Source organism: Lepisosteus platostomus, chromosome 4, assembly GCF_059453375.1.
Source record: "Lepisosteus platostomus isolate fLepPlt1 chromosome 4, fLepPlt1.hap1, whole genome shotgun sequence".
Lineage (NCBI taxonomy): Eukaryota > Metazoa > Chordata > Actinopteri > Semionotiformes > Lepisosteidae > Lepisosteus > Lepisosteus platostomus.
In genome coordinates this window covers 9,875,659-9,901,226 of record NC_142614.1, presented here as the reverse complement: position 1 = coordinate 9,901,226, position 25,568 = coordinate 9,875,659, and the positions used below count along the sequence as shown (strand labels likewise).

The 25,568-nt window shown below is 50.7% G+C and overlaps 2 protein-coding genes across 5 annotated transcripts; one reads left to right on the top strand and one right to left on the bottom strand.

Annotated features, from left to right (window-relative positions):
* Positions 1 to 251: 251 nt before the first annotated feature.
* Positions 252 to 7,336, bottom strand: LOC148672508 (uncharacterized). The gene is made up of 4 exons (XM_088628288.1): positions 6,471 to 7,336; positions 5,033 to 5,328; positions 1,450 to 1,569; positions 252 to 837 (listed from the first exon to the last, which is right to left on the bottom strand). Exons 1-4 carry the CDS (start codon positions 6,625 to 6,627, stop codon positions 721 to 723), a joined length of 690 nt encoding a protein of 229 aa, XP_088484414.1. The 5' UTR covers positions 6,628 to 7,336; the 3' UTR covers positions 252 to 720.
* On the top strand, positions 5,326 to 25,146 carry epoa (erythropoietin a). 4 transcript variants are annotated; one of them, XM_088628285.1, is made up of 5 exons: positions 5,326 to 5,958; positions 17,028 to 17,158; positions 17,714 to 17,800; positions 18,229 to 18,393; positions 23,418 to 25,146. In XM_088628285.1, the coding sequence occupies exons 1-5, from the start codon at positions 5,880 to 5,882 to the stop codon at positions 23,565 to 23,567; spliced, it is 612 nt and encodes a 203-aa protein (XP_088484411.1). In that variant the 5' UTR covers positions 5,326 to 5,879; the 3' UTR covers positions 23,568 to 25,146. The 4 variants fall into 4 exon arrangements, with proteins under 4 accessions (XP_088484411.1, XP_088484410.1, XP_088484413.1 ...); XM_088628284.1 differs by lacking the exon at positions 5,326 to 5,958 and adding an exon at positions 6,100 to 6,215; XM_088628287.1 differs by lacking the exon at positions 5,326 to 5,958 and adding an exon at positions 6,206 to 6,340.
* The last annotated feature ends 422 nt before the right edge of the window (positions 25,147 to 25,568 follow it).

Below are 25,568 nucleotides of genomic sequence, written 5' to 3'. Positions count from 1 at the left end.
GGCTGTGGGGCTGTGGGGCTGTGGGACTGTGGGGCTGTGGGGCTGTGGGGCTGTAGAGCAGGAGGCAGGGGGCTGTGGGGCTGTGGGGCTGTGGGACTGTGGGGCTGTGGGGCTGTAGAGCAGGGGGCAGGGGGCTGTGGGGCTGTAGAGCAGGGGGCAGGGGGCTGTGGGGCTGTAGAGCAGGGGGCTGTGGGGCTGTGGGGCTGTGGGGCTGTGGGGCTGTGGCGCTGTAGAGCAGGGGGCAGGGGGCTGTGGGGCTGTGGGGCTATGGGGCTGCGGCGAGCCAGGGGAGCACAGCGCCCTGATGAAAGGTAGACAGACAGGCAGGCAGGCCGGCCGGTGGGCAGACGGAGCAGCGCACAGTAAACAAGCGCGCTGGAGGGGGCCAGGCTATATAAAGACGAGGGGCCCTGGGTCGGAGCCAGGCCGGACTGGCTGGCCGACAGTGCAGCAGGACAGGAAAGAGGAAGGGAAGTGTTTTGGGGGGGAGTGGGGGGAGAGGAGGCCATGGCGGCAGAGCTGGGAGTCGGAAGATCCCTCTGTCCAGCAGGTGAGCACAGAGCTCCCAGACAGGACATTCGCCCACACGTGGCCCTCTCTCCTTCTGCCTGTCCTTTTGTCTGTGCCGGGGTCACACTCTCTCCTTCTTGACCCTTTGGTCAGCGTTCACCCCTGGACTTTCCTTCTTTCTCCTCCTCCTTCTCTTTCTTTCAGTCTTCCTCAATCCCTCTCTCCCTCCTCCTCCCGCTGCCTGTCCCTTGCACCCCTGGACCTCTGGTAGGGTGACCAGGCCCTCCATGGCGACTCTCGGAGGGCAGCCAGCTCTCCAGCACTCTCCTGGGAAGGAAGCAGGAGGGAATTCTTCATAACTCACATTGCCACCAGAGGGAGCCCTGCCCCTACACCTCTTTAATATAACATGAGGACCCCCTTCGCCCCCACATATGCACACAAATCCCCCTGAACCCCAATCAGCCAGAGATGGCACCCCTCTGGGAGGAATCTCAACATGCCGTGCAACAGGCACCCCACCAGGGAGAATTCAGGCCCCCTTCTGGTTTTGGGACACCACAGCCTTTGAGTCAGAAAGCCTACAGTCAGGGCTGAGGCAGAACAGCGTGCAGTACAGTCACCACTCTTCCCACGCCTGTTCCAGCTGAGATGGTTACGTCACACGTCATTGAACTCACCAGGGCCTTGACTGCACCCTGGAGATCCAAAGTCACTTCTGAAACACCACAGTCAGGACGCAGCCTGTTTAGGAACGGAAAACAATTCCACAGATTCCTCCTGACAGGTCAGCAAAGGGTTTGATGAAGTAAATGATCGACTTGAACAGAAACCAGGGATTGTGGGAGCCTCCAGGACAAGCAGGATGGCCTGGTTCTGGGATCGAGACCCCCCCCCAATCCTGCCACAGACCCCAGACTCCCCATGCGTCTCCCTTACCTGCCGCTGAGCTCCGTCCAGGGCTGCTGTCGGTGTAGTAACTCGCGGACACCCCAGCCGCAATCCCCCAGGTGTTACAGGCTCCTCATTAACCTCAGGGAGGGGTTGAGCGGGAGACATCTGATTCAAAACAAGTCAAGACTGAAGTGAAAACCAAGGAGAGAGGGTGCACCTCCAGGACCAGAAGTATCATTGCACCTCCAGGACCAAGAGTGAGTATCTGTGCCCCTGCAGGACCAGGAGTGAGTATCAGTGCCCCTCCAGGAGCAGGAGAGAATATCAGTGCCCCTCCAGGAGGAGAAGAGAATATCAACGTCACCTGCAGGAGCAGGAGAGAAAATCAGCACCCCTGCTGGACCAGGAGTGAATATCAGTGCCTCCTGCAGGAGCAGGGGTGAATATCAGTGCCCCTCCAGGAGCAGGAGAGAATATCAATGTCACCTGCAGGAGCAGGAGTGAATATCAGCACCCCTGCTGGACCAGGAGTGAATATCAGTGCCCCTCCAGGAGCAGGGGTGAATATCAGTGCCCCTCCAGGAGCCGGAGAGAATATCAATGTCACCTGCAGGAGCAGGAGTGAATATCAGCACCCCTGCTGGACCAGGAGTGAATATCAGTGCCTCCTGCAGGAGCAGGGGTGAATATCAGTGCCCCTCCAGGAGCAGGAGAGAATATCAATGTCACCTGCAGGAACAGGAGTGAATATCAGCACCCCTGCTGGACCAGGAGTGAATATCAGCACCCCTGCTGGACCAGGAGTGAATATCAGTGCCTCCTGCAGGAGCAGGGGTGAATATCAGTGCCCCTCCAGGAGCAGGAGAGAATATCAATGTCACCTGCAGGAGCAGGAGTGAATATCAGCGCCTTCTGCAGGAGCAGGAGCAAATATCTGCATACCTACTCATACTCTTTATTGAATACGCCACTCCAGAACCTATGTGTTGGTCTGCCTGCTTCCGGCATAGGCAAATGATGTAAACTGAAGACAGTACTTTAAACAGAGGTATTTGCTTTCTTCACCTTTTAAACTACTGCAGAGTGAAGAACTCTCCACAGCCCTTGACAAGAGCCTAGATACTGAAGACATTTTAAAATTCTCAATAAATCATAAATTATTAGTTCAATTCACTTTATAAGTTTACTTAACTTTATTACTTTATTACAATTCACTTTATTAACTTACATTAAAGATGTAAAATATTACCGAATATACCGAGTCACAAAAGTAAATAACGATTTCCATTTCTGATGATGCTCATTATTAATTGATTAGGTGTCATAGTGTCCATTACAAGGGTTGTTCCAGATGAAGGCTGGGCTCTGTGATTCATTGTGCTCGAACCCGGTCTGCCAGCCACCTGTCACTAGGATTCAATTGTCTGGGTGCTGCAGGAGGAGGCGGGGAGGGGCAGAGATTTCCAAACCTCCAATAAGCGACGAGCCTCCTGCACATCGCCGTGGAGCTTGTGACCTGTCAAGAGGTGATTGGCCCTCAATTGGGGCGGCGGGTCAGAGCAGCCCTTGTGGTCACATGGTAATAATAATAATAATAAACTTTATTTTATATAGCGCCTTTAAAGGTGGCTTCTCAAAGCGCTTTACAGGGTGACAATAACAATAAATAAGAAGGATACAACAATAAATAAGAAGAATACACAAGATAAGACACAATTACAATTACAACAATACAACAATAACAATAGAGGAGACCGTGGAAGGTGGTACTAAGAAGAGCAGAGGGGTGAAGAATGGGACCAGTTAAGTAAAGGCTTTTCTGAAGAAGAGGGTTTTGAGTCTGGATTTGAAGGAGTTTAGAGAAGGTGACTCTCTGATATCCTTATGGTGACATGGTGACCTGAGACCTAAATGCAATTAGTTATTCCAAACTGTTTGGCTATGTAATATTTAAAAAGTTTTAAAATGTAAAATTTGTTCACATATTTTAACATATGATAAGGGTGATAACCATTTGGATAGCTATAGAACAGGGGTGGCCTGCTGTGGCCCTGGAGAGCCTCAGTCTGCCTGGTCCGGTAGCCCAGCCTTGAAGCATCGATCTGTAAAAGGTGGGACACGTGGGTTTCCGTCAGCTGAGCAATCAAACCTGCTCAATGGCCAGCCGAGCTCCCTCAGGGCTGCGGGGTGTTGGTATTTCCACTTCAGGTTAACAGTGGTGGGGTGGTGAGCACTGCTGCCTCACAGCGCTCAGGCCCTGGTTCAATTTCAGACCCGAAGGGCAGTCTGTGTGGAGTTTGCATGTTCCCCCTGGGTTTGCGTGGGTTTCCTCCCACAGTCCAAAAACCTACTGGGAGGTTAACTGGCTGCTGGGAAACTGGGACCTGGTGTGAGTATGTTTGTGTGTCTCCCCTGCGATGGACTGGCGATGGTGCGTGCCCTGCCTTGCGCCCGTTGCTTGCTGGGATAGGCTCCGGCACCCTCATGACCCTGAGCTGGACAAAGCATCTAGAAACTGGATGGACGGATTCACTGAAGTGTCCAAAACGAAATTGTTCCAGGTGTTGGGGGTTCGATGGTTTAAGGAGTGACCCATCAAACCTGCTGGCCACCCTGTTATAGAATATCTCAAAGACATACAGGATGTTTAAGAGGACAGTTCTATAAGGGATCCCTTAATATTTGTGAATACTATCTACTATATGGATCCTATAAGAAATGTATTGGATTCCTGAATTACTATTCTTCTAGGAGATACTTACATCAGTATCCTATAGAAAGACCTACAGAGATGTCCTATAGTTTAGTATTGCCCATGATAACAAGATGTTGTCTTGTACTGTTAATGCTGCGCAATAGGACTTTTAGAGTAAATGTTATTTCTAATGAATTAAACCGTGTAGGCCACAGGGTACAAATATTTATATTGGCTTCCCCTTTGCAGTATTCGATAGATTAACGAATAACAGACACGGAGGTAGAGGCTGTAGACAACGTTCAGGTTGTCTGAACTGCACACATCACCAAGTCCTCACGTGGAACGTCCGCGACCAGCCAATCGCCGCCGCGGTGACGTAGAGACCAGCCAATCGCCTCTCGGGTGACGGCCTTGCTCTCGCTGCGAGTTTAAAAGGCGAGGGTGGAAAAGAGGGGGGACGGGGTGGGGGGGGGGGGGGTCGGGAGTTGAAACAATCCTCCATCAGAAAGTTCTGTGTAAACACGGCATGCGACCTCTCGCCCTCTGGGTGACCTTCCGCGAGGTTGTTTCCTTCAAGTGTCCCTGTGGACTCCGCTGTCCACGTACCCATTCCTGCAGAGGGGTGCGAAGACACGCGCTTCCCAGGCTGCGATCGGATGTCGCCAGTTTTATGTGAAGTTAATGCCACTGGGCTTGGCTGTGTAGTCCATTTAGAATCTAACCGGGCTCGGTCTGTATTCCCGCTTCCAATGCGGGAATCTGCAGAAAACAAATCCTAGAAACATCTGGAGTGATCAATGAACTCCGACAGTGGAAGAGCACCTTTGTGAAGCCATGTCACCGATTAGTCGCGATCGATTAGCGCGGCGCTGCTCTCAGCAGCACGGCCGGCAGCGGCAGGCGCCCTCTCCCAGGCTGCTCGCTGGTTACCTGCGGGGGTCCGGCTCGCGGGGGAGATTCCCGGCAGCGAACGTGCAGGATGTTGCGTTGGTCTTTTTTTCCACGCGCCGGGCCGTGTCCCTCGGGGGCAGCTCTGGAACTCCATCCTCGAGGAAAGCCCTGCTTCCGCCCCCGAGGCTCCGGGGACAGCTTGATTGATATAGGGCGGCGCGGGGCCGCCGGGCAGCTCTCAGCACACGGCCAGCCGGCGCGCAGCCCGAGTGCGGACAGCGCAGACCGACTGGCAGAGGGAGAGAGAGAGAGGGAGGGAAGGGAGAACTTGCACGCTGTCCAAAAAAAAAAGAAAAAAGGGGGAAGGGGGCGCAACATCGCAGTAAAATATTAACCTTGAAAGACTCCACTGCGTTACCATAGTTTTCTGCACCGGTGCATATATATTAGCTTATATTCATAAATATATATGCATGTATTTGTCTTCGCATTGATTAAAAAAAAAGATTAATGTGCCTTTTTCTCACTATTAAGAGAAGTTACCCGCGAGGCAGAGAAAGAAGACAGAAAGCAACAGTTTTCTGTTTGGCTTAAAAGCCAAATATTTTTTTTTTTTTAAAAAAGGCATTGCATCAACGGGCTTTTGAACTCTCTAGGATGTTTTAAAAAGTCGCTTATTTCGACTGAAACCTGTGGGACGGGAGAAGTGGGAGAAAGGAAGAAGAGGAAGAGGCTGCAGTCGCCGGAGCCACGCAGTGGACAGTGGTGATTTAGGGACCTTCCCTGTCATCGTGCTCCAGGCGGCAGGAGGTCGGGTGCGAACACTGGTCCCGAGAGAGCGCCAGCGCGCGGAGAACTCTTCCAGAGAGGAGCCGAGTCGCCCCTCATGGGAAATAGCTGGGCCAATGGACCACGAGACGAGGAGCATCTGAAGGAGCATGCCGATTCGGATATGGGGATACCCAGTGAGTAGCTCCAAGTGCGCACGTTTCTTCCCCCCGCCCCGGGGGGCTTTGCCCCATGCCGTTTTGGGGTGCTCGCGCCGCCGCAGCTCCTCACCCGCGAGAAGGCTGCCCTGGTGTGCGTGCGTGCGAGAGCGAGTGTGAGTGTGTGCGCGCCCCCGCCAGCCCGTGTGCGAGTGCGAGCGAGGGAGCGCGTCTCTCTCTGGCTCGCTGGGCCGGCCGGCCGGGCAGGGCAGGGCAGGGCAGGGCAGGGGGGAACGGTGAGTGTCAGCCGGCAGGTGGGGGGTGGGGGGGTTGCCAAAAACAACACTCTGGGAAGCCGGAGAAGTGAGTCCGGCGGGTGGAAACCGGGGCCGACCCGCTGCGCAGCGCTGTCCCGGCGCAGGTAAGGACGTCCGAGCTGTCACCGACGGCAGCGGCGGTACTGGGCTCCTCTCTGAACTTACTTCTTCTGTCAACCAGGGCTCTCGGACCGCGGTGTCTGTGTGAGCGGCGTGGGTTTTTTTTGTCTTTACCTGTGAGGTTGGAATGGAGACAAACGCGAGCGTGTGGCGCCAACCGACATTTTCTGCCGTTAGACCGCGCTGACACCCCAACACGGCCACTCGCGCCTGACTCCTCGCTCTGGACGGCTGGGCGGCGGTCGGGGGTCGGGGGTCGGGGGTTGGCCATGACGGCTCTGGAAAGCCACGCCGGGGAGGAACCGGGTCCGAACGCGGGCGCCCGTCTGGTCCCTCGGCTTCGGCTCTTCTAAAGGCGGAAAATGTTGCCGGTTCGACTTCAAAATCCAGAACTTTCTCCTCACGAGGATTCCCCGGGGGAGTGGGCTCGAGGTCCGACGGCTGCGAATAGAGGCTGCCGCGAGCTGTCCGAGCTGCCGCGAGCAACCCTCGCTCAGAAGCGCGAGCCAGCATTAAACTGTCTCTGTCAATGAGCCTTTTCACGCGCGTCCGTGACTTCAGCGTCTATCTGTGGCTTTCGGCTCCTTTAATGTGGTGCTGAATCAAGTGTAATTGGCGTTGTATTATAAACTGGACGATATTTTTTAAAAAATCAGATTAATTAGTCTCAAAAACGTGCACAAAACGTCTCCTTTTAATCGTGTCATTTGACAAAAACGTTTAATTTAAATGTTCTTATCAGTAGTAATAACTGTGGCGTATTTATCACCTATCTACATCATGGCTAATACTGATACGGATTTTCCGGGAAGAATGACTTGACCCACACGTGCGGTGGAACAATGCCAGAGCCAGTGTTTATTTATTTAAAGGTGGAGACTAGGTGCATATTGAGACAATATGTCAGCCTACGTCACAAAATGACGGTCCGCAATTTTTAAAATATCAGAATCCGGAGAAAAAAAAAACGCCCATCATCATTCTCAATCAGTTATCATCAGTTAATACCCATGTTGTACTTGAGATGGTCTTGGACTTCATACTGATGATAATTTTAAAGCTAAAATATCAATTTTCTCTTCTCCTGGAGACGGTTCTGAAGTTCGACACTAATATAAAATCACGCGGAAGCGGAGAGGGCTGGTCGGTACCGGCAATATCTCGATGGGTCCGCCTCGGTTCTGTTGCGCGTAACGGGTCAGGGGTCCCGGCCCGGCGCGTCAGGAGGCGTGAGAATCGTGCAGAGCGAGTCTGTGAGACAGAACATCGCGCTTCGGCCTTGATCTCTACAATACAGTCAGACAGCGTGCCGGTGTGTCAGTCACTGTGTCTGACAGTGATTGTGTCTGTAATTAAGTATGACACAGAGTCAGGGTGTCGATCAGTGTGTCAGACAGTGTGTTAGTTTGTCAGTCAGTGTGTCTGACAGTGATTGTGTCTGTAATTCAGTATGACACAGAGTCAGGGTGTCGATCACTGTGTCAGACAGTGTATTAGTTTGTCAGTCAGTGTGTCTGACAGTGATTGTGTCTGTAATTCAGTATGACACAGAGTCAGGGTGTCGATCACTGTGTCAGACTGTGTTAGTTTGTCAGTCAGTGTGTCTGACAGTGATTTTGTCTGTAATTAAGTATGACACAGAGTCAGGGTGTCGATCACTGTGTCAGACAGTGTGTTAGTTTGTCAGTCAGTGTGTCTGACAGTGATTGTGTCTGTAATTCAGTATGACACAGAGTCAGGGTGTCGATCACTGTGTCAGACTGTGTTAGTTTGTCAGTCAGTGTGTCTGACAGTGATTGTGTCTGTAATTAAGTATGACACAGAGTCAGGGTGTCGATCACTGTGTCAGACAGTGTGTTAGTTTGTCAGTCAGTGTGTCTGACAGTGATTGTGTCTGTAATTCAGTATGACACAGAGTCAGGGTGTCGATCAGTGTGTCAGACAGTGTGTTAGTTTGTCAGTCAGTGTGTCTGACAGTGATTGTGTCTGTAATTCAGTATGACACAGAGTCAGGGTGTCGATCATTGTGTCAGACAGTGTGTTAGTTTGTCAGTCAGTGTGTCTGACAGTGATTGTGTATGTAATTCAGTATGACACAGAGTCAGGGTGTCGATCAGTGTGTCAGACAGTGTGTTAGTTTGTCAGTCAGTGTGTCTGACAGTGATTGTGTCTGTAATTAAGTATGACACAGAGTCAGGGTGTCGATCAGTGTGTCAGACAGTGTGTTAGTTTGTCAGTCAGTGTGTCTGACAGTGATTGTGTATGTAATTCAGTATGACACAGAGTCAGGGTGTCGATCAGTGTGTCAGACAGTGTGTTAGTTTGTCAGTCAGTGTGTCTGACAGTGATTGTGTCTGTAATTCAGTATGACACAGAGTCAGGGTGTCGATCAGTGTGTCAGACAGTGTGCCAGTCAATCAGTTTAAGTCAGTGAGTGTCAGTGCTGAGTGTCTCTGTCAATCAGTGTATCGGTTAAGATGCCAAGAATTAAATGTGTGGATAAGTAAACCAGTGTGTTGGCGTGTTAGTCAGCATTCCAGTGTGTAAATCTGTTAGTCAGGAGTTCAAGGTGTTGATCAATGATCCACTGTTTCAGTCAGTATGTCAGGAATAAAGAGTATCAATCAGTGTGTCAGTGTGTGGATCAGTGAGTCAGGAATTAAGAGTACCAATCAGTGTGTCAGTGTGTGGATCAGTGAGTCAGGAATTAAGAGTACCAATCAGTGTGTCAATCAGTGAGTTAGTCAGTCGGCAGGTCAGTCCATCAGTTGGATTATTTGGCATGTCTACATGTGAGCCAGTCTGTCACGCATGTCACGTTGTCAGGGAGAGACCAAGCTCGGTGTCTTGTGCCGCTGGGAATATGAAAGACCTTTAATCACAACTGGCAGAGCAGTTCCTAGAAACTGCCTCACTCGCTCCATGGAGCCATGATCCCAAGGCTTTGGAAGGAAGTCAGTCTGAAGATCCACGGATCCATTTCATTCATATATATTTCATGAATAAGCTCATGTTGAGTCTGCAACCTCAGCTTCGCATCAGCAGTGTGACTCAGGGGTTCTCCACGTGCACAGGCTGCTGATCTGTCCTTTTTTCTGGCACATAAAAGAAAGAATATTTGCTGTGTCACTGAATGCCTGTTCAGCAAATGGACTAGTTAATGTGGAACAGCATCACCTTATGACTCAGCGAAAGGGGGGGAAGTAGGACAAGGTTTTTATTTTCAGACTGAACTTTTCAGCAGTTCACACAAGCCCGAGAGACAGGAGAGAGAGTGTGTGTGTGTTTGGCTCTGGGGAACCGCCTGTGTGCGAGTGGGATGTAACCCTTTAGAGTCCAAATGATCAATGACACTCAAGTGTCTTTTGGGATCCCAAAAGTTAAATCTCTATTAAATTGATTTAGCTCACAGTAAAGACCTATTTCTCTATACATTTACTGTAGTCCCTATTATAACAGGACTGTTCTGTACTGGGACTGTAGTCACTATTGTAACAGGACTGTTCTCCTGTATTGGGACTGTAGCCCCTATTGTAACAGGACTGTTCTCCTGTACTGGGACTGTAGTCCCTATTGTGACAGGACTGTTCTCCTGTATTGGGACTGTAGCCCCTATTGTAACAGGACTGTTCTCCTGTACTGGGACTGTAGTCCCTATTGTAACAGGACTGTTCTCCTGTACTGGGACTGTAGCTCCTATTGTAACAGGACTGTTCTCCTGTACTGGGACTGTAGCTCCTATTGTAACAGGACTGTTCTCCTGTACTGGGACTGTAGCCCCTATTGTAACAGGACTGTTCTCCTGTACTGGGACTGTAGCTCCTATTGTAACGGGACTGTTCTCCTGCACTGGGACTGTAGCTCCTATTGTAACAGGACTGTTCTCCTGTACTGGGACTGTAGCTCCTATTGTAACAGGACTGTTCTCTTGTACTGGGACTGTAGCCCCTAGTGTAACGGGACTGTTCTCCTGTACTGGGACTGTAGCTCCTATTGTAACAGGACTGTTCTCTTGTACTGGGACTGTAGCCCCTAGTGTAACATGACTGTTCTCCTGTACTGGGACTGTAGCTCATATTGTTACAGGACTGTTCTCCTGTACTGGGACTGTAGCCCCTAGTGTAACAGGACTGTTCTCTTGTACTGGGACTGTAGCCCCTAGTGTAACAGGACTGTTCTCCTGTACTGGTACTGTAGCTCTTATTGTTACAGGACTGTTCTCCTGTACTGGGACTGTAGCTCATATTGTTACAGGACTGTTCTCCTGTACTGGGACTGTAGCTCCTATTGTAACAGGACTGTTCTCCTGTACTGGGACTGTAGCTCCTATTGTAACGGGACTGTTCTCCTGTACTGGGACTGTAGCTCCTATTGTAACAGGACTGTTCTCCTGTACTGGGACTGTAGCTCCTATTGTAACGGGACTGTTCTCCTGTACCGGGACTGTAGCTCCTATTGTAACAGGACTGTTCTCTTGTACTGGGACTGTAGCCCCTAGTGTAACGGGACTGTTCTCCTGTACTGGGACTGTAGGTCCTATTGTAACAGGACTGTTCTCCTGTACTGGGACTGTAGCTCCTATTGTAACAGGACTGTTCTCCTGTACTGGGACTGTAGCTCCTATTGTAAAGGGACTGTTCTCCTGTACTGGGACTGTAGCTCCTATTGTAACAGGACTGTTCTCTTGTACTGGGACTGTAGCCCCTAGTGTAACGGGACTGTTCTCCTGTACTGGGACTGTAGCTCCTATTGTAACAGGACTGTTCTCTTGTACTGGGACTGTAGCCCCTATTGTAACAGGACTGTCCTCCTGTACTGGGACTGTAGCCCCTATTGTAACGGGACTGTTCTCCTGTACTGGGACTGTAGCTCCTATTGTAACAGGACTGTCCTCCTGCACTGGGACTGTAGCCCCTATTGTAAGGACTGCAATCTCCTCACTCCCCTCTTCTCCGGACAGTGCTGGGAAAACGCTGTTGTGCATTCTGCACACTTCTGTCTGGCAGGTGCTCTGGCTGCCCGGGACACCTGGGCAAGATCCAGGAATAACCCAGAGGGGGGAAAGTAAATAAAGCCAGCGGCGTGTGCCACCACTCCTGGATTGCTGCCCGACATCCAGCTGGCAGAGGCTGTGGGCAGCTGACTCCACTTTGGAGTATAAATAGCAGTACTATCTAATTTTTGCTACGCTGTGTAAATATCACCTCTCTCCTCTTTCCCTCTGGTACTGCGTAGTGCGTAGAGCTACAGTGCTGGACACTGCTGGGTTTGTGGCCAACCTGTTTTAAGCTCGGTGTTTCAGGTGTAGCATTTTTGCATAACATGTAACTTGTGAAGTAGTGTTTCTCCTTCATGTGAAACTTAATTGGATAGTATGTAAGCCAGGTCTGCCGATTATACACTGTAATTCCAAACAGACGTCATGGACTCTAACGAGTAGTATCAGTCTATTGGGGACAGAGTACATTCAGAGGTACAGTATGTGGGAAGAACATGTCGTTGCTACGATTTATGGGAATGGTAATATTAACGAGCCCTAGCAATATCACAGCACTGGAAGGCAGATCCCGAGAAGAGATCCGTTCTCTAATCCTGCTTCTGCCTGTCCGCAGCCGCAAACAGCTGTGTCGCACACAAGTCTCATCAGCATGACGCAGCCAGCTCAGACCAGTGGAACAGATGACACATGTAAATTACAGCAGGAGAACTCTCAAGGTTACAGTGCAGTCGTTATGAATTAGGCAAATGAATATTAATTAGCTCTCACCATTTCATGAAAGAGAGACGGGACTGCTCCTTGTGATCCCCTGTGAGAGCAAAACAGTGGCCTGTGCCTGCTGCCCATAACTTTGACTTGTTGAATTATTTTGATTTTTCTTTGACTTATTATAAGTCAGCTTAGGTGGTTCTGCCTCACTGGCAAAGTGCAACAACTGGAACTCATTAATATTAACTTTGATCCACACAGTATTCAGAAAAACCAATACTGTAAAGTTACAAATGATCACACTGAGTGTATTTACAGTATCTAGAGACCTGATGGTGATGAGTGTGAATGTGAAGATACAGATGATCAGTCTGAGTGTCTTTACAGTCTCTACAGATCTGATGGTGATGAGTGTGAATGTGAAGATACAGATGAGCTGGACTGACTGTCTTTACAGTCTCTACAGATCTGATGGGGATGAGTGTGAATGTGAAGATACAGATGAGCTGGACTGAGTGTCTTTACAGTCTCTACAGCTCTGATGGTGATGTTAATGTGAAGATACAGATGATCAGTCTGAGTGTCTTTACAGTCTCTACAGATCTGATGGTGATGAGTGTGAATGTGAAGATACAGATGATCAGTCTGAGTGTCTTTACAGTCTCTACAGATCTGATGGTGATGAGTGTGAATGTGAAGATACAGATGAGCTGGACTGACTGTCTTTACAGTCTCTACAGATCTGATGGGGATGAGTGTGAATGTGAAGATACAGATGAGCTGGACTGAGTGTCTTTACAGTCTCTACAGCTCTGATGGTGATGTTAATGTGAAGATACAGATGATCAGTCTGAGTGTCTTTACAGTCTCTACAGATCTGATGGTGATGAGTGTGAATGTGAAGATACAGATGAGCTGGACTGAGTGTCTTTACAGTCTCTACAGATCTGATGGTGATGAGTGTGAATGTGAAGATACAGATGAGCTGGACTGAGTGTCTTTACAGTCTCTACAGATCTGATGGTGATGAGTGTGAATGTGAAGATACAGATGAGCTGGACTGACTGTCTTTACAGTGTTTACAGATCTGATGGTGATGAGTGTGAATGTGAAGATACAGATGAGCTGGACTGAGTGTCTTTACAGTCTCTACAGATCTGATGGTGATGAGTGTGAATGTGAAGATACAGATGAGCTGGACTGACTGTCTTTACAGTGTTTACAGATCTGATGGTGATGAGTGTGAATGTGAAATTACAGAGCAGACAGCGAAACGCGCTCAGTCGGAGGTGTGACGCCTGCATCCTTGGAGACAGGGAGTCTGGAGCGGACGGGGTTAAAGACAGCAGCTCCGATCCAGCCGTCTGGTCACAAGCCTGCACACACAGATTCACACGCACAGTCCCCGCCACGGATAAACAGCGCCGCTCGGAAGCATGACGCTGTTTGTATGCACAGACGGATGCAGGCACAGACGCCCCTTTTGTGTTGTGGGATTTCTGCATCGGTCCGTGCGGGAAGCCCGGGGAAGAGGGCGTTGTGCCGGGGCCGGGGTGATTCAGGTGCCCAGGGTGTGCCATGTGGACAGGTAGGCACAGCGGATAACCTCCGGGTCCTCCCAGCTCTTCTCGGTCCGCCTTGAAGATACTGAAGAACCCAGGCTTCTAGGGTTAGGTGTGTTGGATCCGAATGATGGCGACAGAGGGGTGGAATGTGCGGAGGGTGTTTGGCGTGACTCTCCTAGCTGAGGGAGTGGCAGTCTAGCTGCTCACACCCCCCCCCACTACAGCCAGGACTGAGCCAGGGAGCTCAGATGGTGGAGGGGGGCACTCGAGAGAGATAAGGGGTGGGAAGACCTGGGTATGAGACTTATATACGCAGGCAAGCAGACGTGTGTGATATTAGGATCTCGCCTTCCCCCACTCTGCATCAGCTTGTTCTCCCTGGTCGGTCCCCACACGGCTCAGTCTTGTCCAGGTTGGTGTGGGATGGGCCGTGTGTTAAAAGACACTGGAGATCGGCTACAAGAGGGAGCGGTTTCTCTCTGAACCAGAGGCCAGCTTGCAAAAAAATTTGAACACTTTAAAGTTCAAATAGGTTGAGCAATATCATAATACACGAAATTTCACAATCCACATTTTTGCGAAAATGGAGAACTATCTACGAAACCTTTTCTGTGAACTTGCCAATCTCATAAATCAGAAATTTAGACTCCCAGCTGGTGTTGGAAAGACCCACAGATCTGTATAAACTAGACAAAAAGGAATTATGGGCAAATTCGAGGACAGGCATCTAGATAGACAGGAATGAATTATCTCCTGGATCATGATGAGTATAAAGTTGTAGAGACATGGCCAATACTGTCAGTCCTTGACAGACAGACAGTCAGACAGATGGACAGAAGGACAGAAAGACAGAAGGAGAGAGCAGTTAAGCAGACAGAATCTGTGTGCATGCACAAACAGTATGCTCTTTATGCCTGTTGTGTGTGTTGTCTGTGTATTGTGCACCTGGTGGAAAGAAAATCTAGAGATTTTTTTCTGTTCTTTGACTCGGTCGTCAGGTGCGGTTTTGGGTTGTTTTGATATTCAAGATGTGTGTAGAGCCTGCATAGAGAAGCATCAAGCGATTGATCTAGCAGTGTATCAGTTACTCTATCAATCAGTCAGACAAAGACAAAGTCAGACTGGAATGTTTAATTTCCACTCCTACCAGAATCAGAACAGCTCTTGATCCTACTGCAGGAGGAAACTCAACAGAGTTGCTGCTCAGTGTGTGATCACAGTTCCTATCATAGTCTGAAGAACAGTCAGCCTCTCCAATAATAATATTCTGTAATTATTTTAAATATTTTGCTAATAGTTATCGGTTTGACAACACTAATTCATTGGTCATGCCAACCATGTTCCACCCCAACCACGGCTTTTCCCCTCTCTCAGTAATCCGCATTCTGTTCGGAGAAAAGGAGAGCATGATGCAGTTCTCACTCCAGCAAGCGGGTCAGACGCCAGGAATAATGGAGCTTTTCAGCTATTCAGTTCGAGAGTGAACAAAAAGGAGATGTGTTTACTTGAAACTCATCTTTATACTGCTTGCAGCTAAGAAGGTGGCGTCATCCTGAGCTTCATTCAGAAAGAAACCTCTTTATGTAGATCCAGTACAGGAACACAGCCCAGTCACAGGGCTCTAGACTCTTACAGTCCCTGTGGAGTCCAGCACACTGACACAGCCCAGTCACAGGGCTCTAGACTCTCACAGTCCCTGTGGAGTCCAGCACACTGACACAGCCCAGTCACAGGGCTCTAGACTCTCACAGTCCCTGTGGAGTCCAGCACACTGACACAGCCCAGTCACAGGGCTCTAGACTCTCACAGTCCCTGTGGAGTCCAGTACACTGACACAGCCCAGTCACAGGGCTCTAGACTCTCACAGTCCCTGTGGAGTCCAGTACACTGACACAGCCCAGTCACAGAGCTCTAGACTCTTACAGTCCCTGTGGAGTCCAGCACACTGACACAGCCCAGTCACAGGGCTCTAGACTCTCACAGTCCCTGTGGAGTCCAGTACACTGACACAGCCCAGTCACAGGGCTCTAGACTCTCACAGTCCCTGTGGAGTCCAGCACACTGACACAGCCCAGTCACAGGGCTCTAGACTCTTACAGTCCCTGTGGAGTCCAGCACACTGACACAGCCCAGTCACAGGGCTCTAGACTCTCACAGTCCCTGTGGAGTCCAGTACACTGACACAGCCCAGTCACAGGGCTCTAGACTCTCACAGTCCCTGTGGAGTCCAGTACACTGACACAGCCCAGTCACAGGGCTCTAGACTCTTACAGTCCCTGTGGAGTCCAGCACACTGACACAGCCCAGTCACAGAGCTCTAGACTCTTACAGTCCCTGTGGAGTCCAGCACACTGACACAGCCCAGTCACAGGGCTCTAGACTCTCACAGTCCCTGTGGAGTCCAGTACACTGACACAGCCTAGTCACAGGGCTCTAGACTCTTACAGTCCCTGTGGAGTCCAGCACACTGACACAGCCCAGTCACAGGGCTCTAGACTCTTACAGTCCCTGTGGAGTCCAGCACACTGACACAGCCCAGTCACAGGGCTCTAGACTCTTACAGTCCCTGTGGAGTCCAGCACACTGACACAGCCCAGTCACAGAGCTCTAGACTCTTACAGTCCCTGTGGAGTCCAGTACACTGACACAGCCTAGTCACAGGGCTCTAGACTCTTACAGTCCCTGTGGAGTCCAGTACACTGACACAGCCCAGTCACAGGGCTCTAGACTCTCACAGTCCCTGTGGAGTCCAGTACACTGACACAGCCCAGTCACAGGGCTCTAGACTCTCACAGTCCCGGTGGAGTCCAGTACACTGACACAGCCCAGTCACAGGGCTCTAGACTCTCACAGTCCCTGTGGAGTCCAGTACACTGACACAGCCCAGTCACAGAGCTCTAGACTCTCACAGTCCCTGTGGAGTCCAGTACACTGACACAGCCCAGTCACAGGGCTCTAGACTCTCACAGTCCCTGTGGAGTCCAGTACACTGACACAGCCCAGTCACAGGGCTCTAGACTCTCACAGTCCCTGTGGAGTCCAGTACACTGACACAGCCCAGTCACAGGGCTCTAGACTCTCACAGTCCCTGTGGAGTCCAGCACACTGACACAGCCCAGTCACAGAGCTCTAGACTCTTACAGTCCCTGTGGAGTCCAGTACACTGACACAGCCCAGTCACAGGGCTCTAGACTCTCACAGTCCCTGTGGAGTCCAGTACACTGACACAGCTCAGTCACAGGGCTCTAGACTCTCACAGTCCCTGAGGAGTCCAGTACACTGACACAGCCCATTAAGCCATTAAGAATGCTACAGGAAACCAAGTCCAGTTGCCTTTCGCCGGCAGCCACATCCTGCTAACTCAACTCCTACCCCTGTTTCTCCTGTCCTTTGCTCCAGGATTTTTTGCTGTGCTGTTGATGATTCTAGAGTACTCTCGCCTAGGACGCCCTGCCCTGCTACGCCCCATCTGTGACTCTCGCGTCCTGGACCGCTTCATCAGGGAGGCCCGCGACATGGAGAACGCCATGGTGGGCACCGGGCACCGGCCTGCCAGCATGGTGGGGGGGCAACTGTTGGATTGGCTGCTGGACCCTGGGAGTTGAGGGGGCAGTTAGGGGCACAGGCACAGGACTAATATAGAGCAGTCAGGGAGCACTGGGGTGAGGAGGTAGTTTTGGGGAATGCTGGGTCATAAGGAGGCAGTTAGGTTGGTACTCAGCCTTGGTCAAGGTGAGAGAGGGGCAGTTAGGACTTTTCTGGGTCCTGGGATTATATGACGTGCGGGGGAATTCAGGGTGCTGCTTGGCATTGGATGGACAGTTAGGGCTTCTGGCTCATGAAGGGCATCAAGCTACAGCAGTAGAGGGGCAGAAAGGAACTGGAGTGAAATGGTCACGTGTTGTGACCTTTACTCTAATGAAGTCCAGGAGGCCCCACTGACTTCACAGGGACCAATCAGAAATGCACAATAATTCTGCCTGTAGGTCAAGCTGCCCTCAGCTGCCCTCAGGATTTCTTGGCCTTCAAGTGTGCTCTTGCACAGGGAGTTTTGAGCTAGTCTCTCTCTCTTTGTCTCTGTCCAGAGGACGTGCAAGGAGGGCTGTGGTTGGACGGAGCCTCTTGCTGTCCCCTTCACCAGTGTCAACTTCAACGAGTGGGAGAGCAAAGACGTAAGTTCGGATTTTACCTCTGTCCTCTTACCTTTGACCTCTGAGCCCCTCGGTTGCAAACCTGTTCGCCGTGAGTCAGTGCGTGAGTCAGACCAGCCAAGTGTCCGTCAGTTTACCTGTCAAAAAAGCACAGTGCAATCAAGGTAAAAGCACAGTGCAGTGCAGTAAAGGGAAGTAAATACAGTCAAATCAGGGTAGGAGTGCAGTATTACTTGGTCAAATAAAAATGTAGGCAGGTGTGGGAGAATTAAGTACTACTTAAAACCAGAAGAAACCATGGCAAAGCAAACACATAATTGTTCAAGTCTCAAAATACTTTTCTTCTAGTTCTTAATCTACACTAAGATCCCCTGTGTCTTTCCAGGGCTGGAGTAGCACAGCAACAGCTGATACAGGTGTGTGTACTGACCCCTGTGTGTCTTTGGCAGAGCCGGGAGCAGGAAGAGGAGGTCCAGTCTGGGTTGAGGCTACTGACCCAGGCCATTTCCACAGCAAGAACCACTGTCACCAACATGGGCCTGCAGGAGCTCATAGACACCAGCTACAGCAACCTGTACAGTATAAGGCAGATACTGAAGAGCTTAAACATACAGGTGAGATGGCACTGTCACTGGGGAGAGAGGGGTACAGGTGAAAGGGCACTGTCACTGGGGAGAGAGGGGTACAGGTGAGAGGGCACTGTCACTGGAGAGAGAGGGGTACAGGTGAGAGGGCACTGTCACTGGAGAGAGGGGTACAGGTGAGAGGGCACTGTCACTGGAGAGATGGGTACAGGTGAGAGGGCACTGTCACTGGACAGAGGGGTACAGGTGAGAGGGCACTGTCACTGGAGAGAGAGGGGTACAGGTGAGAGGGCACTGTCCCTGGAGAGATGGGTACAGGTGAGAGGACACTGTCACTGGAGAGAGAGAGGTACAGGTGAGAGGACACTGTCATTGGAGAGAGATGGGTACAGGTGAGAGAGTACTCTCCCTGGGTAGAGAGGGGTACAGGTGAGAGGGCACTGTCACTGGAGAGAGAGGGGTACAGGTGAGAGGACACTGTCACTGGAGAGAGAGAGGTACAGGTGAGAGGACACTGTCATTGGAGAGAGATGGGTACAGGTGAGAGGGCACTGTCACTGGAGAGAGAGGGGTACAGGTGAGAGGACACTGTCCCTGGAGAGATGGGTACAGGTGAGAGGACACTGTCATTGGAGAGAGATGGGTACAGGTGAGAGAGTACTCTCCCTGGGTAGAGAGGGGTACAGGTGAGAGGGCACTGTCACTGGACAGAGGGATACAGGTGACAGGGCACTGTCACTGGAGAGAGAGGGGTACAGGTGAGAGGGCACTGTCCCTGGAGAGAGGGGTACAGGTGAGAGGGCACTGTCACTGGAGAGAGAGGGGTACAGGTGAGAGGGCACTGTCCCTGGAGAGAGAGGGGTACAGGTGAGAGGGCACTGTCACTGGAGAGAGGGGTACAGGTGAGAGGGCACTGTCCATGGAGAGAGAGGGGTACAGGTGAGAGGGCACTGTCCCTGGAGAGAGGGGTACAGGTGAGAGGGCACTGTCACTGGAGAGAGAGGGGTACAGGTGAGAGGGCACTGTCCCTGGAGAGAGGGGTACAGGTGAGAGGGCACTGTCCATGGAGAGATGGGTACAGGTGAGAGGGCACTGTCCCTGGAGAGATGGGTACAGGTGAGAGGGCACTGTCACTGGAGAGAGAGAGGTACAGGTGAGAGGACACTGTCATTGGAGAGAGATGGGTACAGGTGAGAGGGCACTGTCCATGGAGAGATGGGTACAGGTGAGAGGGCACTGTCCCTGGAGAGATGGGTACAGGTGAGAGGGCACTGTCACTGGAGAGAGAGGGGTACAGGTGAGAGGGCACTGTCACTAGAGAGAGGGATACAGGTGAAAGGGCACTGTCACTGAAGAGATGGGTACAGGTGAGAGGACACTGTGGCAGTGTCCTTTCTGCACCATTCTGACCTCTGTAGGTGAGCTCTAACCAGTGTCCTATAAACTGCTACATTTTATGGTCTCGTGGCATTGTCCACATCAGGGCTACAGTGAATTAATTTGGTCATTGACATCCCTTTTAAAAGGCTATATCTTTAAGTGCAGTGCTGCTGCTTGTAGTCCACACCTCTTCCATCTGCTGTAGAGGTTTGTAAGTAGACGTGCAATTGTAAAAAGCAGTATATCGTTTCCAGACTCAAAGGAATGGATGTGTTTAGTAGGGCTGCCTCTGACAGGAGCCTGTAAGCTCTGGGTCTGTCAGTGACATTGAGTCCTGATACCTGCTTTGTGCTTTGTACACAGTCTGCAGACACACTCTCTTCACACCAGCTGAATCAGTCAGTTTTTAAAACAGAGGAGTGAGGAATGGAGAGACAAGAGAGAGGGACAGAGAAAAGACAGAGACTGATGAACAGAGAGTGGGACAGGAGAGAGAGAGACTGACAGAGACTGAGAGAGGAAGAGAGAGACAGGAGAGCAGGGGAGAGAGACAGACAGACTTAAGGGAGAGAGATAGTGAAAGGGAAGAGGCTGATAGAGGGAGAGACTGGAGAGAGAGAGACAGAGAAGGGACAGAAACTGAGGGAGAGACAGAGAAGGAGGAAAAAGAGACACAGGGAAGAGACAGAAGGGGAACATTTGTGTATTATTGTTTGGTGCTTGTTACTATTGTTTACTGCACATGTTTGCTTTGGCAACATCGAAGCACAGTGGCCATGCCAATAACTCTCCTTTGAGTCGAAATGTGAGAGGGGGGAGAAGAGAGACAGGCTCTGTTCCTGCTCGCAGTCACGTATCCCGGGATGGTCAGGGGTCTCGCTGCTCTCTCCAGCCTGGACGGCCCAACAGGAAGTTCTGTGATAACAGCAGAGAGCGCTGTTTGTGTTGGGCGACTCTCCCAGTGCACCACAGCTCAGAGAACAGGGCCCAGGAGAGTGAGGGGACTGTCAGAGGGAGTGTGAGAGAGTGATCATGTGTTGACACTGAGAGTGTGGGTGTGGCTCTGAGACTGAGTGTGAGTGTGTGAAAGAGACATAGGGAGACTACTTTTACCCCAACTTGTTCAATGGGTTTTACTGCACTGTATTGTGTGTTTACCTGATTTCACTAGACTTTTCTACACTTTACTGCACTTTTACCCCATTTCACTGTGCTTTACTGCACTGTATTGTGTTTTTACCTGATTTCACTGGGCTTTACTGCACTGTACTGCACTTTTACCCTGATTTCACTGGGCTTTACAGCACTGTACTGCTCTTTTACCCCGATTTCACTGTGCTTTACAGAACTGTACTGCACTTTTACCCCAATTTCACTGGCATTTACTGCACTGTACTGCATTTTTACCCTGATCTCACTGGGCTGTACTGTACTGTATTGTGCTTTTACCCTGATTTCACTGGTTGTTACTGCACTGTACTGTGTTTGTAACCTGATTTCACTGTGCTTTACAGCACTGTACTGTGCTTTTACTCCAATTTTGTTGTGCTATACTGCACTGTTGTGTGGTTTTACCCTGATTCCACTGTGCTTTACTCCACTGTACTGTGCTTTCATGTGGTCTCACTGGGCTTCACTGCAGTATATGGTGCTTTCATAATGATTTTACTGGGCTTTGCTGCACTGAACTGCACTGCTTTAACTGAGCGCACTGCAGCGAACCAGTACAGGCGGATTCCTTGACAGTGAAGTGAGCTGGTTTCTCGGAGAGGTGTACGTGCAGGGAGCGCAGCAGAGCACAGAGCACACAGTGAACAGGGTGTACCGAGACAGTCACTCATTAACTCCTCAGCCTTGTTTCTCCCTGCCTGGCTCAGCAAACTTTTTCCCAGGAACTGCAGGCCAATTTCCTCAAAACCCTGGGCTCTAACAAAAAGTGATACAGATTGTGTTTCTGTCTCCATGCCATTCCCTGTGTCCCTTTGATGTTGTCTCAATGGCTCCAGGAATCTTTGTGCAGACAGGTCAGATCCTGGATAGCAGTGGGGGAGGGGTGGGATTGTGAAATTGCAAATACAGCAAGGCCCTGCACAAAACCCGTTAACCCCCTCAACTCCGAACCCGCGATTGTAACGCAACTGACGTCACAGAGCTGCAGCAGTAATGCAGTCGAGTCACAGCACAGCCGCAGTAACACAGCTGGTGTCACAGTTCTGCAGTAGCAACCCTGCTGGTTTTGCAGCTCTGCAGCAGTAACTCAGATGGCGTTGAAGAGCTGTAGCAGTATTGCAGCCGATATCATAGAAATGCAGCAGTAACGCAGCCAGCCTCACAGAGCTGCAGCAGCAAAGCAGCCTGTGTTACAACGCTGCAGCAATAATGTCGTCGGTGTTGCAGAGCTGTCAGGTGAAAGATCCGCAAGCAGATGCAACCGTGCCATTGGAAAGCCTGAAAGCAAACAGTGATCCATTAAGTTAAGACTTATGTTCCTGTGAACAACCATCGGCCATCAGCCCGGCCGTGACCTTCAGCGCGGCACGGTAGTGTGCAAGGAGGTTAGTTATTCATGGAGAGTAGCTACACTCCCTGCTGGTTATAATAACACACGCACGCACGTCTCACTTCTCTCTCACTCAGCAAATAACGTGATCCCTTTCCAAGAGAGAGTCTCGTTTCCGAGGAGAGCTCAGAGTAAAGGTGATGTCTTTCTCTCACTCCGTCTGGTTTTGTCTTCACCAAAGCCCCATCCTGTGCTAGGAGGCCAGCACCTGCTGAACAGTTTCACAGTTTGTAGATCTGCCTTAAAATCTAGATCTAAACCTTTCCTTGAACTGTGATGAACACAGTATTTTATTGCACATGGATGTAGACAGCATTTCACCAACATAATGAATTTAAGAAAGAAGGTGCATGTACTCAGTAGACAGCTTTGGGGTTGTAGCCCTCCTGCACCTTATAGGAGCTCATTACCCATCTGCTGGGCTAGCAGAGGTTCAGGAAAAGGATAGATTGGAGATTGGATTCAGGTTTTTAAAATCCCGGAAGGCATTGACTCAAGTCAGGCCAGACTCGGGGGGGGGGGGGGGGGGGGGACCTGGGTTTGTCAGCGGATACAAACGGGAAGTTTGTTAGATGCTTCCCTGGCGGAGCAGAATGTGGTGGGAGTGCGCAGCAGGCTTCCCAGCCAAGTGAGTTGAAGATGATACCCTGGCTTCCTTCAAGAACAGGCTGGAAGAGATCCTCTAGTTAGGACAAGACAAGAGTCTATCAGCAAAGGGTGGTGAGAGTGTGGAACTTGTTGCCCTGCTGTGTTGTTAAAACTGACATTTTGGGGTCTTTCATGAATGTAGCCAGGATGGACTGGTAGTCCTCAGTTCAGGTAAAATGTGTATTTTGATCGTTCAGGTTGTTACCTGGGGGTCTATACATGGGTTCATGTTTCCCCTACCCCTGGCCTTGATGCTGCCTTCAGAGCGAGTGCTGAATTGCACACTGTTTTCTCCAGATCACTGTGAATGCCATTATAGGAGACTATAATATCGATCACCGAATAATCGAAAATCTACTGCGACTGTGTTCTAGCTATAGCTGAACTGCAATGAAAATGGTAAAAAGACCCATGTAGTTCTCGCAGTTCTCCGACATTGACCCCTCCCAATTCTCTGTTTTTCCAGGAGGGTGGGCCGTCAGCCTCAGTGATGCCAGGGGAGATGTGGCAAGTGTCCAGCCTGGCAGAGCTGTTCCGGGTTCACACCAACTTCCTGCGAGGCAAGGTCCGCCTGCTGCTCAGCCAAGCTAAGGCGTGTCAGAAGAATGGAAGCTGATTGGTCAGAGCAGGGGTGGGGCAGGGTTTCAGGAGCGATACCTGATTGGCTGAAATTAGGGGTGTGGAGCGGAAAGATGGCAGCTGATTGGGCCAAAACCAAGGAAGAGAGGTATGAAGACATGGCTTTGGCCTAGGACCTAGGGAAGAGACCATTAGGAGTGGAAAGAGTTTATGAGACATGGATTTTTATCTCTTGATTGAGGCTTGGTAACCAGACAGAGAAGAAACTGGAGCACTGATGAACTTACTACAGAAGGGCTGATCCAAACACTGCTGCCCCACGTATCTGTCATGAGACTGTCGGTAGTTCCGTCAGTCTGGGCTAAAGAGGCAAGCTTTAATCCTACAGTGCTTTCTACACACAGCTGTTTCATCTCTTCCACATCTGTGATTCCTGATTTCCTGGGTTTGGGCACGATGCAGTTTTCCCTTTTGCCACCACCTCCAGACTGGATCGACAGACAGGCTCATTCCGCTGGTGGGAAGTGCAGAGCGGCTGGACTCCGCTGGGGGGGAGGGCGGGGAGCGCTTGTGTGGCAGTCGTCATCATTGGCCCCCCCCACGTCTCTGGCTGAGCCAGTTCACCCTCCACCATCGATCGCGAACGTGAGAAGAGAAAAGACGTCTTTTGCTTCCTTGACTGGGAATCGCCCAGTGTTAACCCACACAGCACACTGCTCTGGCAGCCCATACGCCAGCAGGGGGAGCCGACGAGCGGCGCAAGCAGGCCTCCTTCGTCCCACTCCGCGAGATCCTGCACGGAGTGTGAAGGCAGAGCTGGGCTGGAACCAAAGACATGACGGACAACATTCACTACGCTTAATGACATTAGCAAACATGTTTTTCCTGGATCAGGGGATTTCATGCTACAGTCTACAGATATCCAGGATGTGGGTGTGGATTCTATATGCTGCACACGCCTGAGCCAGGCTCCTCCTCCTTCCCCCTCCTTCTCCAGCTCGTCCACGGCCCAATCCCTCCGCAGGTGTGTTCGGAGGAGCCTCTGCAGGACAGATCCTACCCGAGCGCGGGATTCCTCAGAGGAGGGTGGTTTTATCAATCGAACTGGCGGCAGGTGGGCGAGCTGCGCTCGAGGAGTCAAAGCAGGGTCTCGGCCCCCCTTTCTCTCAATGTTATCCGCCCAGCATGCCACTCCTACAGCTAAAGCATGTTCCTGTCGGACATGGCCTTCCCAGTCTGGCGCTGGGAGAGGGAGAGCAGTGTGGAGATTCACAGCCAGGCCCCCAGGGATCCCCTGGAGAGACAGAGGCGAACCTGAGGCTGGGACACTCGGGGCACACGCTCCGAATGACCAATCCCGCCAGGACAAACGCTCATCCCCATCGCCTAGCTTCCTTCCCGCCCCTCTCCCGGCCATGAGAAACCACGGTCATCGGAATTCTGGAGTTTGCGTGTTCCTGTCCATGTTCTGTTTTTATTATCCCTTTCCGGATGCGTTGCGGGTCTTAAGTTATGTTGTACAGATTCTCTGATACAGGTTCTTTGTTTTTTCACAGAGCTATTTGCTATTTAAATAAAAAATATTATTCTTAGATAAAACGGAAAAAAACCCAAAATGCCAGGTGTCGATAGCATTCTTCTGCATTCCTGGGGCATGACGGCGTTTCCTTGTCTCGCTGGTGACTTCTGTCCTCATGGGAACGGCGGGACCCAGAGTCCTTCCAGATATCCGCCAGGGTATTCCTGCAGGAATCCCGGTGGCAGCCCCCGGAGAAACATGTGGGAAAGGAAGAAAGAATTCCTGGAAACTTCCATCACTATCAGATCTAACGATAACAGGAGTGAAGCTACAGATGAGCTGGACTGAGTGTCTTTACAGTCTCTACAGACCTGATGGTGATGAGTGTGAATGTGAAGATACAGATGAGCTGTTGTCTTTACCCTTGTACTGCAGTAAGCTCAGCTGCAGGTGTGAGCATACTGGACACTAACCGCACTGTGTGAAACTCCATTCTCGCACGAAACGAAATACCAAGCA